Source organism: Protopterus annectens, chromosome 1.part0 (genome assembly GCF_019279795.1).
Source record: "Protopterus annectens isolate FY-2018-M chromosome 1.part0, PAN1.0, whole genome shotgun sequence".
Classification (NCBI taxonomy): domain Eukaryota; kingdom Metazoa; phylum Chordata; order Ceratodontiformes; family Protopteridae; genus Protopterus; species Protopterus annectens.
In genome coordinates, this window is record NC_056725.1 from 1959721934 (window position 1) to 1959741069 (window position 19136).

General features: G+C 43.4%; 1 protein-coding gene across 1 annotated transcript in view; it reads left to right on the forward strand.

Annotated features, from left to right (window-relative positions):
* DCDC2C (doublecortin domain containing 2C) overlaps nt 1-19136 on the forward strand; it is a 2319258-nt gene that overhangs the window by 770845 nt on the left and 1529277 nt on the right. Inside the window, exon 5 of the mRNA XM_044077304.1 lies at nt 17513-17656. Coding sequence (XP_043933239.1) covers nt 17513-17656 — 144 coding nt within the window. The remainder of the gene's footprint in view (nt 1-17512; nt 17657-19136) is intronic.

The following is a 19136-nucleotide window of genomic DNA, read 5'->3' on the forward strand; positions in this document are numbered from 1 at the left end:
ATTGTAAAGTGTGTTTCCTGTCTTCCTTCCACAAGTGCTGAGTTAGGGGTGGCTGAATGCAGCAGGGAACCTGATGTCACAGACACTAATAGTGGAGATGGTGAGACATGTATTGTGGCACAGAAAGGTCTGACAGGGTCTGTCGTTGGTTCACCAATCGGCAGTACACAGTGGTCAACCCCATCTATGTGCACATTCATACTGCCAATACATCCCTCATCACCAATGACCTTAGCTGAGGGACAGAATACAGCTGGCATTGACCAGGAGAGTGTGGTACCTATGGCACGTGCATCCCCTCACAGCAGCCATAGCCAGATTATTGGAATGGTACCACATAGGCAGATGTCCAGGGGGTTCTCAGGGGAGCACCACTCGTCGTATTGCCCCTGGTAGATGTACCCCCGGAGGTATTACAACCTCCAGCATGTTCCGGGCTGTAATGCAGGCACAGGCATATATGGAATGGTACACCCGACAGGACCTAAGGGCGCAGAGGACCCATTACACTGCTATCAATGACAGCATCCATGACCTTGCTGGTGCCATCCAGAATTACACCGAGGTCATTGATAGCTGTTGGAAGGAGACATTAGATGTCCTCCACAATGTGTTAGCCATGAGCTAGGACCGTGCAGGACGGATGAGAAGCCGATGCAGATGCATGCTAGCAACAGCATCAGCTGGTAGTCATTGTGGATGGACCACGGATCACAGCCGCTCTTGTAGTGGCAGTACCAGCCCCAGCAATGCTGGGGCTGGCTTGTCCATTGACCATCCTACTAGACCACATGCACGTGGCACTGGCCAGTCCCAGCAGGGACATGGGTCCATTCATCATACCTCTGCCTCTGATGATAGCACCCAGTCAGGGTTGGTACCCGATACTACCTGTAGCACCCCTGCTAGGCACAGGTACTGTGTCCATGGCCGGAGACAGTGATCTGTACAGCCTAGCAGGTACAGTCTGTGGCTGTCCCACAACCGCCCGTATATGGCAGCCACATGGAAAGTTGTGTGCATGCAGACACACACACATGTATCATACAACTAGGGCTCACACATACACACAAACATTACATCAACATTGGCCCATGCAGTACTGTTGTCCCACACACACACACACACACACACACACACACACACACACACACACACACACACACACACACAGTCTTGCCGATTGGATGGGTCAATGTCGGGCTCTGGCAAACCTACAACACACCCTGTGCATATGATGACACCTGTGCCACCTCCTGTCATCTGTAACATTGATACAGGAACAGGCTAACATGGTTCTGATGCACAGGGTGACATTATAGCAGTGTAGCAATAGTAGCAAGTTGCCAACAGGAAAGTGTAATGATATCCTTGTAGGTATATCTGAGCAGGCATTATGCATCACAGCTGTAGCATTGCTTACACCACTGTTAGGTCTGAGTATGTATTGTTCACCCATGTGCCACTTGGCTGAAGTGTACAGTGTTGCTAGCATGTGTTAGTGAGTGGACAGTACGTGTGTGATGTGTGCATTACAAATTAGCGGGTGTACATCTGTGAACATGGTGTGTGTGCACTGTCTGCATGTACGTGCATAGTGGACACGTGGGATGTAACACATACCCTGTTCTACACATTGTTAACATCTCATGGTATCTTTCGATGGCCAGTATGCATTCTACTACAGATATGTACTAACATGGTTACACATGTGTGTATGACATGGGTTGGCACTATGCTGTAGGTGATACTGTTGATATCTGTCAGTGATCTGCAGTCTGGTAGTATACATCACCTCAACAGCATGACTATAACCAATCATTAGATGATGTCTTGACAAATGACTCACAGTTGTAGGGAACTCAGTAACAGTTGGATCCTTCCAGTACTATACTATAACAGTAACCAGTGGTATTGACCACCACATGTTCCTGGGACCACACCTGTGTGGCATATAGCCCTCTTAGGTACATGCAAACACACTAGGGATATGTCCATCCACATCTGGAAATGCATGCATTGGCCTACACTGCATTCCCTGGATGGGACGCATATCCTACACCAGGGTATCATACAGACAGATACCTGTTGTCCAATACATGCTGTATAGCATTAAGCCATCTATGGCATAGTCATCCACCTTTACTATACATACTATCCCGACAGTACCACATAGGTTGTAGCCCTGAACATGTATGTTGAGTACCAATGTGTACAGACAGACGTGTGTTATGTCATCTGTCCCTTGGTATCCACATATCCATAGGTATTGTGGGGTCCCTCGGTGTTTCACATAACACATTAGGGGCCTGCATGCATATCCACAGGGCTGGTGTACACCTATAATGATTGTCCATTATTGCTAGTCATTGTTGTGTATGAACATGTCTGACATATACCCCGGCAATTACCCTCACTCACAGTACTCTATAGTACGTGTCATGGGTGTGTGTGTGGCAGAGATGTCCTTGGCCACGGATCACTACATTGGCTGGGCTTGACGCATACATACATATGTGACCTATGATCCGAGAAGCAGCAGCACAATCTGTCGAAGGTTACAAATGTATTCATGTAGTATGCAGGCTTCACACCTATGTACTGATTGAGGTCACATGTACACAAGTTTATTTGACACGCAGATACCTGATGTGTGCAATGCACATACTGTTTGAAACATATGTCATACTGTAGTAAAAGCAAAACCCACACAGCATTGGCCACCTGTGGCACACACACACAGCATTTGTAGGACTCAAACCCTTACCTAACTATGTTACGATACTAGAGAGATACACATTTACACTGTGCGCTATATGCAATACTGGGTGGTTCATGTTCTCCTTGAACATTTGTTGGATGCTGACATCATCGAACTTTCCAAAGAGGGATGTACCTCTCTTAATGTGTTTTCCCAGTCTCCCAAAAGGCTACTCCTCTCAAAGGAAATCACACATACTTGGCATTTGCAGGACTCAAACCTCTACCTAACTATGTTACGATGCTAGAAAGATACGCATTAACACAGCACGCTATATGCGTTACTGGGTGGCTGCTGTTCTCCTTGAATATTTTTAGGATGCTGACATCATCAGACTTTCGAAAGAGGGACGTACCTCTTTTAACGTGTTTTCCCAGTCTCCAAAAAAGGTTACTCCTCTCAAAGAAAATCACACACATTCACACTTGGCATTTGCAGGATTCAAACCCCTATCAAACTATGGTATGATACTAGAGAGATACGCATTAACACAGTGCGCTATATGCTTTATTGGGTGGTTTCTGTTCTCCTGGTATATTTGTAGGATGATGACATCATCAGACTGGACATGGTAATGTGTGTACACATTTTTATGCAATCCCAGTAATGATCCATGTAGGTCGGCAGGTATCAACAGCTTGTACAGGACCCCGTGAGTCTCACCTTGTGTGATCTATCTGTGGACACATTGACATCCCTTCATATGTCAACACATATCTATGCACAGATTGTTGGTTTTGTGGATATGACATGTGTCTGTGATGTTGATGAAGAGCTGTTCAAAGTCTATGTGGGACAAGTGTAGCTCTGTTCCATGATGTATGTCCTGGGTGGCAGCCTTGCAGATTTCATTTGGATGTCTGTTATTTCTGAAGAAGGAAGGGCACAGGACCTTCCGAAAGCGCTTAGTTCATTAAACCAGATCCTTATTTTAAACCTATTGGAGTTTGTACCTGCTTTGGAGTGGTTTGCCCACAGTTCCGTTTGTCATTTTTGTGGTTTCCAGGGTTGTGTGTTTGTCGGTTTCCAATAGCTCTGTTTATGACTTCTGCCATGATGCACTCCATGGCCTTGCAGATCAGTCTTTATAGGCTTACTGGACTATACTTCCCATGGTGTGTTGTGCACCCACACATGTGAGGAGTGCCATATGTTGCTGTAACACATTCGACGGTTCCAGGTCCTGTGGAGTGGGTGAGGCTCAACAGACTGTTCAGGTGCAGGGTCTGTTTGTTCTGTAGTGCATGCATGACACATATTGGGAAACAATGTAATCCAATTGCTGCCATGCTTTTGGCTTTGGGGGGGAGCTGTTCAGCCATTCTACACGTGATATCTCCTGGTATGATGTCAGGGACTATCGTCAGTGGGAGGTGGGTATGTATACATGGGCCTGTCTGACAGGATGTCGGCAATGTCAGTAAGGTACAGTTGTCTCTGACTCAGCACATATATGTGTGTACATTACTATTTATTACATAGCTGAAGGACATGTCATGATTCTCAGTCTGGACTCCTTCTCAGCTACTCTTTACAAAACACCGACAAACCTGAGCACTAATCCCAGTTATACTCTTTTACACACTTAACACCTTACTGATCCTTTGTGATCAGGCTACAGAGTATGTCATCATAATAAACTGGCATGTCCAGGGGTCAGTTTCATGTGTACTCTCCAGTCCAGCTAGTGAATATTGTGGTTATGACACAATGTCACATCTGCCTCATGTACACAGACAACCCTCTCCTCCTCACATCACACTTACATATATGTGGGAGATGTAACAATATTGACATACAGGACGCTGTGCTCTCTCGACCCATGACTGGCATAGTCTATCAGGTGGTGAGGGTGACCACACACACCATATATCAGTCTCAAATACACCAATAGTGACAGCAAACAAACCACATTATCACACATACACATATTCAGAGGCTCTACATACACTCTGCCTAAGCAGCAGAGACCTCCAAAGCAGACACACATACAACTGCTACCCCACTACAATGCCCACATGCCACACAGTTCACAATGTTAGTGTGCCACACAGTCACTGCCCTTTGGGCTAAACAACACACCTGATACACTTGTTATAGGTGACACTTAATGTCAGACACACTGTCGTCCCACTCACCAGGCCAAACAAGGGAATAGTCACTTTGAGCTGTCTCTCAGGTTCCAGGATCCACCACATAACACATGCACTCAGGTCACTCCAAAGCAAGTCCAGGACTGGCTCCATCATTGTACATGCTGGTGCGTACAACCTCAGATGTTCCTCCCTGGACCACATGACATGAAACATAGAGGAACTCTGTGATCATGTAGCCCAGCCCAGTATTACCCTGACCTTGTCTAGCATCTTACACTCACCAAGTATGATGTCACAGTATACCAACAAACTGATCACATTTAACAGTTGGCTAACATATTGGTGTTATTTAAAGGGGATACAGTGTCTGTTACCCTGGGGTGACATGCTCGACATGCCACGTAGCTTCCCTATGGACAGCTTGCATCTGTCACCCTTGGACTTTTGAATACTGGCTAGGGCACTTGCTGCCACCATACTGCCCTAATTAAGCGGAGCTCAAAGGACAGAACCACCTCCATAGACATTACAGAGTACACAACACTGAGGGTAATGCTACTCAACGCCAGATGTATTACCCTCAAATTGCACCCACTCAGGAATCTCCTCAGTATGGAGGATAGCAATATCTGTGCACTAACAGACACATGGTTCAAGCTCCCACATGCACACCAGCACTACCAGGTTGTATTTCGTACCATGCTTTCTGACCACATAACTCGGAATGGCCAACACAAATAGGGGGAGTATCCATATACATCACAGATACACATACCTCCGGGTTGGTAGCACTGCACAATGCATCACAGACCATACATATGCACCTAACATTGTGTAAATCTGCCTTGTGGTTTGTTGCCTGCTACAGATCACACTCCCCAACTCAGCAACCTCACTCAGCTTTTCTGAGAACATTGGACAATATGAAGGTCTCCCCAAACACCATTATATTGGGTGACGTCAAATACCCACACATTGACTGTGGATAGTACTCAGGCCCCAACACCCTTGCCCAACAGTTGCTACTATTTCTAAACTCATATGCTATGGCACAACCGATCACCACACCCACAAGAGGGGACAACATATTGGACATGATCATCACCGACATGGGGACTCTATGCTCCACACCTGCGATATACCCCTCATTGGTAAGGGCAGAACATACTTTATCTCACTGGACATCCACAAACTGCTGAATCCTTTACATACACATTCTATGGACACCTAGTGGATCGCATGGATTGTTACATCCAAAATAACCACTGGACTCACTCCTCCAATGGCAGTGGACCTGTCTGGTAGACCCCAGCCATTAATATGCTTTACAACAAATGGAGGAAGCTACTACATGATAGAGCACAATCCCAGACAATGAAGGCATCTGTGATCTGTACTAGCAGACTGCTACAATCACTCGGGTATTTATATCAGGCACGCTTCTAATGGACAATTGCACCAGACATGTCGAAAACTCACAAGGCCTTCTTCAGTTAATTCAGGTACCTGGCTGGACATTCACTGATATGCTGTGTGTTACTGGATACTGACTAAACTTACCCTGAACCCACTGACATTGCCATCATCCTGGCAAACAGGTTCAGTGCAGATGTGTGTCCCCCATCCCCCCTAAGGTGGTACTATCCATACCAACAGAATGTAACCTCCCAGACATTACGAGTAAACAGGTGAGTGCTGCCATCCCCACAGTGGACAACACAGCATCAATGGGACCAGATGGTGTCCCGGCCTGTGTTGTACACAGCCTTCATGACAGACGTAACACTCACATTACGTCACTGTTTGATATGAGTTACTGCAGGATATGTACCCACGGAATGGCGTACAGCAATAGTGGTCCCACTTCACTGAATACTGCCACAACAGACCACAGACAATATTGGCCTAAAAGGCTAACTAGCCTGTTCTGCAAAGCTATGGAGTGTATTGTAATGGGACTCATGCACATAGACATGGGAAACCTACAGACACTGGGTCCTACACATTACAGCATTGTTGTGGGCAGATCTTGCCTGTTGGACCTATTCATATTCTTTCAACAGTTACCAGGTCCATCAGTGTTGGGACGGTTGTCCACACAGCCTGCCTGGACCTTGCACAACCCTTCAACACAATACCCCACTCGGCCATTATGCATAGGCTCACCAGCATCAATATCGACACATATCTGACATGATGGATTGCTACCTGGATCAGGGATAGCACCCACATGCTCAGTGTTGCAGGTGCCATGTCTGACTATATACCAGTTACACATGGCATCCCACAAGGCTCAGTCCTGGGACATCTCTTGTTCAGTATATATTTGTGTGATGTACAGGCTATCACAGGAGGGATATAGCTGCCCATGTTCGCAGATGACTGCAAACTGGGTGCCATGCATACTCATACAGGGTCTCACAGAGATAGGTTGACTGGTGCCTGAGCCATGGCCCACGGCTACATGCCATTAGTTGCATAGTCATCCCCTTTGAGGATGACAACATGCCCACACATTACCACATTGGTTGTAATCCATTACATACAGTAGTAGTTGTTATGGGTTTGGTGACACGACCTGTTCGTACTCTCGCCTTTGACAATCTTACCGCCATAGTGGTTAGATAGTACATCTACATAGCCCACCATATCCCACATGGTTTCACATGTTGATCACATGTGGTCATTGTGCCCCAATACTCTTCACGACCATGCTTGGTTACTATGCCACATTTGGGATGTACCTTACCTGACACCTGCAGCAACTGTAATGGCCACAAATGTTACTCTTCGAGCAGATGCAGGGACTCACACAGATGCCCTGCACAGTTCCGACACAGTAACTCCAGCTCTACTCAGTCACTTGCCACCTACACTGATGTGTTGTGTGCCTGTAGTTGAAGGCAATATCTGACCCAGACTTACTGGACATGCTCCACTTCAGGATATCCGACTCCCTTGGTGCTACACACTCCAGGGACATATAGCTCAGCACTGATGTTAAAAGGACATGCTGGGGGGACAGATTATTATCAGAAAGCCACCACTCACTCCGGGGTGTTGTCCCGGTTTTGCATAGGCAGAGCCACCCACTGACCACCTACAGGTGACATCTTGATAAGTGGATGGGTGATCGCATGCTTACCCATGGGATTTCTTCTGGGTCCCTGCTAGACAGAGGCACAATACACTGAATGTAAATGGGCTATATTGTGTGACCTACTATTCACAGGCACAGTGTTCTGATTTGACTGGGTTGCAGAAGCCAAACACACTCTGGCTATGCTTGTACATGCCCTAGGGCAGATAGTCTAGTATCAACCTCTGAACCTATGATAATTTTCATGATGCGCAATGTTTATTGCTGATACTGTTTGCAGGTTTTTATCATCTTTGCGTTCACACTTTATATGAACTGCTTAGGTATCTGCAGAACATATTTGCTTATGGCAGGGTTCCACTATATTATATACATGCCTGTTGTCATATAAGTGTGTGCACAGGGCAGATTGCTGTGTAGTGAGAGGTTCCTGGGTTAACACATGCAACTGCCTGCTATGTGTGGCCCAATGCTGTACTCCAACATGGCCTAAGTGTGTGAGCATGCCTAGTTCAGACTGTCAGTGTTCTGTTGCCTGACATTTGTCTCATGTATTCAAGTGTGTGAGCATGCGCAGTGTGACCTTTCAGTATGTTGCTGTCTGAGGTCCACTACATTTGTTGATGTATGTCTACATGTCCAATATTAACATTTGTACTGTGTGTGTTGAAAGTCAGGTTCTATTCTTACTGCAGGACTCTTTATACAGGCTAACCACTGCACTACTGTCATGATTTAGTGGTTCAGTGCTATGACTATAGTGCACAGTATCCTGGGTTCGAGGCCCATTGCTGCTTATATTTTCATACTGAGCAGACCAGACTGCTTGGGGGCCAGTAGAGCAAATATGAGCATGTTAGCTTTTGTTCAGCTATGCCCTACCTAGACCCAGCTTGTCCAACATTGCTCAATATTAACCATCATTGGTGGACATTGGCCAATATTACTCTACATTGACCACATTTGTAGTAGTTAGTGTGTGCGATTTTGTTTACATTGACTTCATGATGGTAAATGCTGTTTAGCACTGCTTTATATTGCTTGACACATGGCAATCATGCCTCAGGTGTTGATGCAGGGCTGCCTATGTCAGATGCATATACTACACTCCCTATACATGTTTGAAAGCAGGTAGTGTCAATGTAGGCATCCCTTTTACTATATGTGCGGGTCAGAGAGAGGTATCATTTCCAGAGTTCCTACTGAGCCAGTGTATGTGCTATGCGTTGCCTCTTTGCCAAGGCCAAAACATACTGGGCACGCCTCCTTCTGCCTACTGGGGCAGGCTCAGGTTGTTCCTCCTCCGAGTCACGCTCTGCCTGTGATGGCCTTGGCAATGGTAGGAGGCTGTTTGACCCAGGCCTATGCTGGTCCTGCTGCAGCTGTTTTCGCAGGATCATATTATGTAGCATAGCACATACCATGACAATTTGGGTACATGTAGTTGGTGAGTACTGCAAGGCTCCACCAGATGTGTCCAGGCACCGGAACCATGACCTGAGCAGCCGAAACACGCGCTCGATTACATTTCGTGTTTGTGCGTGTGTCTCATGGCGTTCCTGTTCAGGTGTGTGTGCGTTTCTGATGGGTGTCATCAGCCACGGCTCCAGTGCATAGCCAGCATCCCCCACTAGGTGACCATGTGGGATGTCCCCATTGACAAATGTCTTTTAGAGCTGCGTCAGATGCCAGATATGGGAATCATGGTAGCTTCCAGGGCAGCCAGCACACACATTCAGTATTATGCCCTGGGCATCACACATGACCTGGCAGTTGATGGAGGGGAAGCCCTTATGGTTGAAGTAGACCCTACCCTGCTCACCGGCTGGTGCTTTGATGCATATGTGCATGCAGTCTATTGCACCCACTACCTCAGGGTATTCCGCTATTTGCTGGAAGAGACGCATATTGCTGGCCAATACCTCATGGGAATTGGGGAAATATACATGATCACCGACATGTGCTGACATGGCATCCAGGAACTGGTGCAATACCCTGGATGCTGATGTCTGTGATATCCCCATCATATCACCAGTTGGTCTCTGGAAGGTACCTGTTGCTAATATTCTTAGGCCAACACATACCTTAGTTTCCTCGGGGATAGGTTCCCCTCTGTTGGTTCTGTGTGTGAGACATGGCCTGCACAGCTCAACAATTTGTTGCAAGAGGTCTCTGTCCACTCTATAGTGCTCCACTATCTCCAGCTCATGTAGCCCCTGGTAGATAACCCTGGGCCTGTACACTCTGCTCCGTCTCCTCACTGTGGGTTGTCCAGCAGCATTTGTATTATCACCACCCTCAGCATGTTGCATATATCACCTTATAACAGCAATGGCAGCCCCTAACATTTTTTGTCTCATTGAAGCCTTTTCAGTTTTCACTTCTATTAGCTTACTGCAGTGTTGCAGTGTCTCTTTAGAGAAACATAATGGACTGTTGTTTGCAGACTTTTAAGTGCTGGGCTGGGCTGAGCTAGTGCTCTGCCTGGGTAATTGCCTGATTCTGATTGTTTTCACCTGCTAGCTCTGCTAGTACTCCCTGGTAACTTCCACTATTTGGTGTGTTTCCTATTTCCTTACTGTTTCCTCGGGGGGGGGGGGCACCACGCACACAAGTGCAAACACGTGCACAGCAGCTAACACACTCGCACACATGCTTACATGGACTAAAGCTTGCTTATTCTTCTTAAAACGCACGCACACCAGCACAAACGCACTTGCAACTGTTTACACAGCCTTACATATGCTTACTCAAGCCTACACGTGAGCACACACGCTTACACGCACGCACACTGTCTTACTAGGGTTTACTGGCGCGCGCATGCCCGCTCAGCAAGAAACTTTGGTGTTATCCACGGCATACACCTTCAATTTCTTGAATTTACCTGGCCTACCTGTTGACACACCTCTTTCACTATTATGTAAATGTAAGCTGACACATGACACTCTGCTCCAATGAGCTTCACTCCTTTCATACAAACACTCCACTGACTGTGCTCATTTGCTATGTAAACTTGTGATTCACTATCTAAAATCTCATTTGCATAGGATTGCCTACTAATACTTAGTTACATCTCTTAGACTGAGCTTCCCCCCTTAGCAACTTCTACTCAGTGGCCATGTTGTCTTTAGCCTGCCATTCCCTTGCATTGTAAATTCATTTTAGCTATAAAATCCACATTTGTGGATCTTAATTATTAATTTTCTGCTTTTTAGGGCGCAGCGCATTCGCGCGGTGCTGCGCTATGGTTAAACCCTGGAGATCGGAATAAAAAAAAGTTATTTTATTTTTAAGTTGCATCACTTCCCGTTGCCAGTGGCCGTATTTTTGGCCATTGGCATGTTTCCGCCTGTAAATGCTTGCTTTTTTTCCAGCTGACATGGCTCCATTTTGCTATTTGCAGAACCATACTCAGTTATCAAGTGAGTACATTTCTACAAATAACACTACTCCTACTCGGACAGGTTTGGGTTTCCTGGATCGCAAATTTACCTCATTTGCATAGCTTTCACCTGCAATTGAGGTAATTTGCATATCCCAGCCCTGTCTGTGTAGGACTAGTTTGGAGAGTTCAGTTGCACGCCCCTACCTGCTGTTCCTGGATCGCTCGGCAGACATGTTGGCTGCATGGAGTGTTACTCTACTCTAAGACTCCGTGCAAGCCTTCATGAATCCGGCCCGTAGTTTCTTAACTTGCTACTTGTTCTTTTTCCTATACTCTCTTGTTAAGTGCCCATTTTTATATGTATAACATTAACACCCTTCCCCCAAATTTAGAATCAATGGCCATGTGCTATTTTCCTATATATTGGTAACATGCATTAACCTTACCACATTTCTTACTTTTGTATTCAGACCGTCTACATCTCTGTTTTTGTTTTCTGATGCATGTCACCACTGCTTTGACAATATGTGAGATATTTTCAGATGTTAAATTAATTTCTAACAACAGCATTTGAATGTGGCAGTAATTTGATTCTCACAAAGTCCTGTTTCTCAACATTTGATATAATTTCCCAGCATAATTTCAACTCATACCAGCTTCCACAACTCAGCTTCATACTTATTCACAAATTAAGTATGTTTCCTTGGCCAAGCATCAATCTTAAAAAATGTATTATCTCACTAGACCTCTAGGGTTGTATAATTTTTAAAATGCTTATCACTTACAAATATATTTTAGACTGAAGAATGTTCATTAATGTGTTGGAATGTCTTATACCTTCTTCATTCTTAATCTCAGTGGAAGGAATAAAAAGTCTCAGCATTATTGTACCCATCCTGTGTCTAAATGTGTATATGAAATGTAGTCAATATGCCTAAAGTATTATTTTATATTCTCTCCTCCATTCAGAATGTTGCAAGTCCTTAAAATCCCAGAAATTGTCATGACAAAAAAAATCTCATTCCGTCCATCCAGTGACAACCTGACCCCACGTGCAAAAAAAAAAATCACATTATGTCTAGGAAATTTAAATTTTATAGAAGCGGAAATATGGAATAGATCTTACTAAATTGTATAGATTCAGGAAAATATTTGCCATAAAATAACATAATAAATGAGTATGGCACCTTTTCTGTAGCAATTGCCTAAGACAAGCATAGAGTAAAGGTGGTATATTTTTCTTTTGAGAAAGATAAATTACCTCATTTACAGTAGTGGTGCAATGGATGCTGAGGAATAGAAGAGAGACTATATGTAAGAATAGGAATTTCATTGATGAAGGTTCTTAAAGCTTAAACTCAATCACATGAGATGTAAGGTTTGATAAAGCTAGTCATATGACCTCACATAAAAATTTGCCTTACTTGCAACGGGTCAAATCAGTGACATAATTAATATAAATCTTATTAGTGTTGGACAGCACAGTGATGCAGAAGTTAGCATTACTGTCTCACACTATTTGGTTCTCTAGACTGTGTCTTTGCAGGGGGGTGCCTTCTGTGTACAAGTTGCATGTATTGTCGGTCTGTGCTTTTACTAAGTGCTTTAATTCCTTCCTACATCTCAAAGAGATGGATTGTCAATTCCCCAAATTCCTCCAGGCATGCATGTAATGTGTGAGTTAATGTATGTGTGTATGTGTGTGTGTGTGTGTGTGTGTGTGTGTGTGTGTGTGTGTGTGTGTGTGTCTGTGCGCGCGCGTGCGTGTGCATGCGTGTGTGTTTATGTGTGTGTGTGTGTATATGGGTGCATGTTTGTGCATATGTGTACATCCTGTCATTGGTTGTGCCACTGCCTTGTAGGTATAGTGTCAGGATAGGCCAGCTTCCCAGTGTTCAGAACTGGATTATGTGCATTATCAAGCAACTATTGAGAGCTGGAATAGGAACCACATCTCCCATGATCCTGAATTGGATTAAGTGCGTTATCAAAACCTAAATGAATGAACTAACAGATTAATGATTAATGCTTTTAGGGTATTGCTAGATGTCTAAGTTATATTAAATTTATTTTCAATAGAAACTGTAAATAAAGCAGAAATATCACAGTATTTATAGGAATATGAATGCTATAGTATTACTAGCATATGATTTTATATAGTATTTGATGGTACTAATCAAGAAAAAAAAATAAAATGTTCGATTAGTACATCTACAGAGGTGACTTAACATTTAGGATCATAGGAAGTTACTAGGCTCTTGGCCCTGAGGCCCTTGCAAGCCTAGCCAAGAATTTATCCCATGTTTCAACAAATCAGCACTCTATATTACTGTACAGCAGGGACACAGGTGGAATCCCAGGGGTGTATTTTCTGTTCCCCTTCCAGTTATTCAGGTTGTACTTAAAAAGGTTTAATGAGGTACTCTGCTTTACGTGGAGAGTGAGTATATTCCACAAAAGGGGGAGTCTCTGTGACACAAATCTGTCCAGCCAATGAGTCCTATTGATGTCACAGATCAGGTTGAGGTTGCTCGTGCGGGTTACTCGAGTGGAGCTTGACTTATGGATATGCAATAGTCCCATTAGAGCGAAGTCTCAGCTTGCTTTGTATGCCAGACAGAAGTCACCTCTGAGGAGTCTGTAGGAGACTTGAGTAGAGGGACAGGGCTTTTATCCTATCTGTGTAGGGAAGATGTCTGAGGCACTGGATTCTCCAGGTGAGGAACCTGTGTGGTCTTTCCAGCTGCTGCATGTGCTTTGTGAGGTACATGCCGAAAGGGGCATTGTACTCAATAATGGGTCTTATAAGGGAAGAATACATGGATATTATGACCACCTTGTCCCTGGATGAGATACCCTTACTAATGAGGTGGGCCATGTAGAAAGCTTTCCATACAACAGAGGTAATATGTTGGTCAAATGTCAGATAGCTATCAACCTGGGTGCCCAAGTTCCTCACAAATGATTGTATGCTTGGTACCTTATTATTAACTGATAATTTGTGAGGATGTCACTCTCCCCAAAAGGGATGATGATGCATTTTTTGGCATTCAGTTTGAGGCCATGTTTCTGGCATCAGTCATTTGTTTGGATGGGAACTTCTTGGAGGATGGCCACATCATTATGGGAATTGGTGACAGCACCCAGCTTGCAGTCATCTGCAAACTTGGTAAGCCATAGCCCACTAGATTTGGCCTGCACCTCTGAGAAGTATATCCCAAACAGCAGAGGCCCCAAGACTGATCCCTGGGGTAAACCGCTTGTTATGGGTCTACTACTTGAGGTGCCTTCCCCTATTTTGACTAGGTGGGTTCTATCACTGAGCCAGTTTGCTACCCATCTGGTAACGTATGGATTGATGAGTAGTTAAGAGAGTTTATCTATTATACCTGAGTGGGGAATAGTATCAAAGCCTTTGACCTGGTCAAGGTAGGCAGTGTGCACAGTCTTTCCCTCGTCTATGGCCTTGGTGACTGTCTCAAAGAATTTGACCAAATTTAACAGGCATGACCTTCCCTTGACAAAACCAAACTGTGTGGAATCAAGTGTCTGGAGGTTGCCAATGTTCTTGTTAATGAGGTCCATGATAATCCGCTCCATGGTCTTACAGATCAGGCTAGTTAGGCTGATGGGCCTATAATTTCCTTGATCGGTGAACACTCCACTTTTGTGCAAAGGGATGACAGCAGCTGTCCTCCACTCAGCTGGGATGAAGCCAGTACTCAAGCTTTGGTTGAATAGGGTGCCTAATGGTACTGCAAGTTCCTGCCTGAATTCATGTAGGATGCAGCCTGGGATGTTATCGGATTCCATGGAGGCTGTATTTATTCCCTTTGAGAGGGCAGTGGTGACTTGCTCCCTAGAGATAAGGGGAGGGGAGCAGGTACTGGGGATGTTCTGTTTTACTGATGGGAGGACAGAAGAGTGAAGTTTTCACTGAACCTGTCTGCCAGCAGGTTGGCTATATCTACAGCATTTTTATATGTGGTGTCCTTGAACACAAGTTCTGAGCAGATCTGGGTGCTTCCCTTGAGATTGAAGATGTATGTGAAGAAGGCCTTATGATTGTCTTTAGTAGATGTGGCAAGGTTGGACTCAAAGTTTGCATGGAGGATTTCACTAGTGCTCTTCTTTGCTTGTTCTAGCTAAGGAGAGATTGCTTCCAATTAGGCACCTACTCCTTCTTGGTTCTGGACAACAATTTTTTCCTTTTATTATAGAGTTTATTTATTGTAGATGTCCACCAGACAGGTTTACTCTTCCTTGAGGTGGAGGATTTCATCCTGTCTGGTATTCCTGATTCCATAAAACTATATAAATGCTCATATAGTACTTTGGTGTAGGTTTGGTTATATGTGCCAGTTCCTGTGGAGGGGGGAGGGGCTGTGAAGCTGTTTATACCTTCCCTCAGGGGATTGTATTCAGCTTTGGAGACATTTATTTGTTTGACCCTAGTGGGGGGGGGGGGGTCATGGGAGATGGTGACTTTGAAAGTGACTACTTTGTGGTCGGATCTTATCAGGGATGATGACACTGTAGGGATGTTGCAATTGTTACTCATGTTGGTTAATACCAAGTCCAAGATATTTTCACCTCTTGTGGGGGTGTCAAACAACTGGTCCAAGGCATTTGCACTGATGAAATCAAGGAATCTCTGGGCATTTGTGTTTTAGCAAGAGAATTTCTTCCAGTCTATGGTTGGCTAGTTAATTTCACCTAGGATCAGGGTAAAAGGTTGAATCTTGATTAATTCGAAGAGGTCCAGATAATATTTAGTGTTATATACATTTACATGCTCTGGTACATCCACTTTATCTTGTACATCATCTCTCCTATTCATATTGAATTACAGCACTTATGATTAACAAATTAAGTAAAGACCTACTCTAAATTTATGCACTTAATCTGCAAATGTTAGTACAATATTTAGAAAATAGTATTCTGTTGTATTGTTTAATTACTTAATTTATACTAAAGTTTTTCTTAAAATTTTAAAGTGATCTTAATAATTTAACAACGTTTAGTTCAAAAAAAGCAAGTCATACTCCCCATGCTTGTGATATAAGGTATATCTATAGCTCACTCACATGATTCCAAAAGTGAATCTAGATTCGAAAGCTTTGCATTCCATTATCAATAGAAAGTCCAGATCTAGATGCCTTTCTCCTCCATGTTGATATGCAGGCAAAGTGAGCTGACATTGACGTAATTGCAAATCAATTCCTTGTGTGATGCCAATAAGGAAAAAAAAATCTCCTCCTAACTGTGGAGAATGTCAATGTGATGCTGTTCTTGGATCCACATTACTCTTTAAATACTGGCAAGCTGAATATGAGATGAAGCAGACTGGAGCTCTAAGTTGTCTGCTAAGCCATGCCTAAATGACATAAGCCAGTAAGTTTAGCAGAGATTTCGTTGGGATGGCAGTTATCAGATGGAACTTAATGTTCAATCCACAACACAGCGATACTGTATGACAAAAAAAAAAAAAAAACAACCAAGCCGGGAATCTATAGCAAACTGTCTTATTGTCTCTATTGCTTCTGCTAAAAAAAGCCTTCAAGGAGTAAAACATTAAAAAAAAAACACATGCCTTAAATACTCTGCCCCATTAAATCATTTACACTTAATTACATATAATTAAATAAGAAACCTCCAATTACACTCAAGGTTTAAATCCATTTGGAACTGACGTATCAAATTTCAGTATATATACTGATTCTTTGTACAATAATTTATTTTTAATAAGGACACTGACATAATGACCAATATTAATTTTTTTCCAAAATTGTCCCCTGTAACCCCCCCCCCCAACTTCCCCATTATGAAAAGTCTTAAAATGTTCAGCTATAGGGCTTTCCTTTTTAACTTACTGTTCACTCGAAAGAGTGACTCAAAAACATCCTAATGTGAAATAGGGCAAATGTGCTGAAGACGTACACTATGCATTATCTATTCCTAGATCAGAGTTAATAATCTCAGTTGATGATATTTGCTATAACTGTAGCAGAGCCAGGCTTGGTACAAAAAAAATCAAAGCACTCAGCTAAATTGGAATTTGTGTGAACAGTGCTATTGCTAATAAATATTATTGCTGCAGTCATAAATTTCTTTACATGTTTCATACTTAACAAATAGTAACTGATCCATGTGAATTTTTTTACTTTTAGGTTATCTACAGTGGATGGCCATTACTTAACAGGCATTGCTGAATTAGAAAATAACCAGTATTATGTTGCCGTGGGGTCAGAGAAGTTTAAAAAAATGCCTTATTTACAGTGGCTGTCTGGCAAAAGTCCACAAGATGCTCAAGGGTAAATTACATTTTCTTATCTGTAGCCATTGATCCAATTAACTTTTAAATGTTGTGACAGACTTTTTCTTTCTTCAAGTCTCGCAGTTTTGTTGCAATGCTGTAGTAGAAAAAGAACAGAATATTATGATTGTATATGCTTTGTTAATACTGAATTTACATTGCTCTGAAATTAGACTTTATTATTGCTTACTATCAGTGTGACGACCCACCGCTGCCAACCAGTAATCAAGGAGCCTTAATCCTCATGACTGACACCTGTGGGGGGATGTTCACTGGGAGGATAACAGGTACACACACAGTATTTCCAGATACAGCTCTCTGCATCAAGTGCAATTTCCATTAAGAGATACAGAGACCATAGTCAGTGTAGGGCTGGTTTCTCCCTATTTTTCCAGATCCTCAGTAAGACTCCCCACTGGCGCAGCTATAGAGTTAAGTCTCAGCTGAGTGACCAAGCCAAGACCTCCAGCACCCTCTCAGTCCAACCAGTGCTTCATGTCCCTGCCCAAGTAGCTGAAACACATACTCTTTGAGGTTTGATTTACACACACACCCACACACACACACACACACACACACACACACACACACACACACACACACACACACACACACGCACACACACACCTGGTAAAGGCTGGCACAGGTTTACCAGCTATGTCCCCTTCTGCCCAGACTATATGGTAGTTATCACTGACACCAGTCACTCCTTATCAGCTACTTTAGGGCCCTTAACAAAGAGTGTCCAATCTTGCTGTGTAATATTAATACTAATACTAATACAAATGGTAGTTTGACCAAGAGCAAGACTATTAGGAGTGGCCCACACAATGGCACCAAATAAATATGCAAGTACTCTCAAAACTTCAATATCTTTACACAGATCAGCCACAATGAAAGGTTTAAACATGTTTAATAATAAATAATAAAAGAACAAGACAATACTAAATATATATTCACAGTGACGTTAGAGTTCAGAATCACAGGAAATATTTAAAACAACATTTCAGGACAGGCTCAGACAAATAAAGAAAAAATATCTAAACTAAGCTTCACTATATTCTGACTGTATCTATGAGAATTACTATACCCTAAAAATGTACTAATAGAGCAAAGCAGATGATGTGGTGAATGGTTCTTCTTATTGTAGTCAGGTCCAAGACAGAATGCAGAATACTCCATCTCACTAAGAGCCTTCTCAAAATAATATCTAAAATATTACTGCTGGGATAGCTTGCAGAATGACATCATTTCTGGTCATCTGACTTCTAGTACCCAGACAAACCCCCACATTATTGAAGCTGGCCATATTTAGCATCTACCTGCAAAAATACTCATACAAGGGCTTTTACTCAGATCTTTGGCAGATGCTGAAAGTCATAAAACAATTGTATTCCTTCATGCTTTCAGAGTAACAATTAGTTCACCCTAAAGACAATGCAGAAAGCTTCCTAGTACAGACTTTGTGTGTCTAGCTG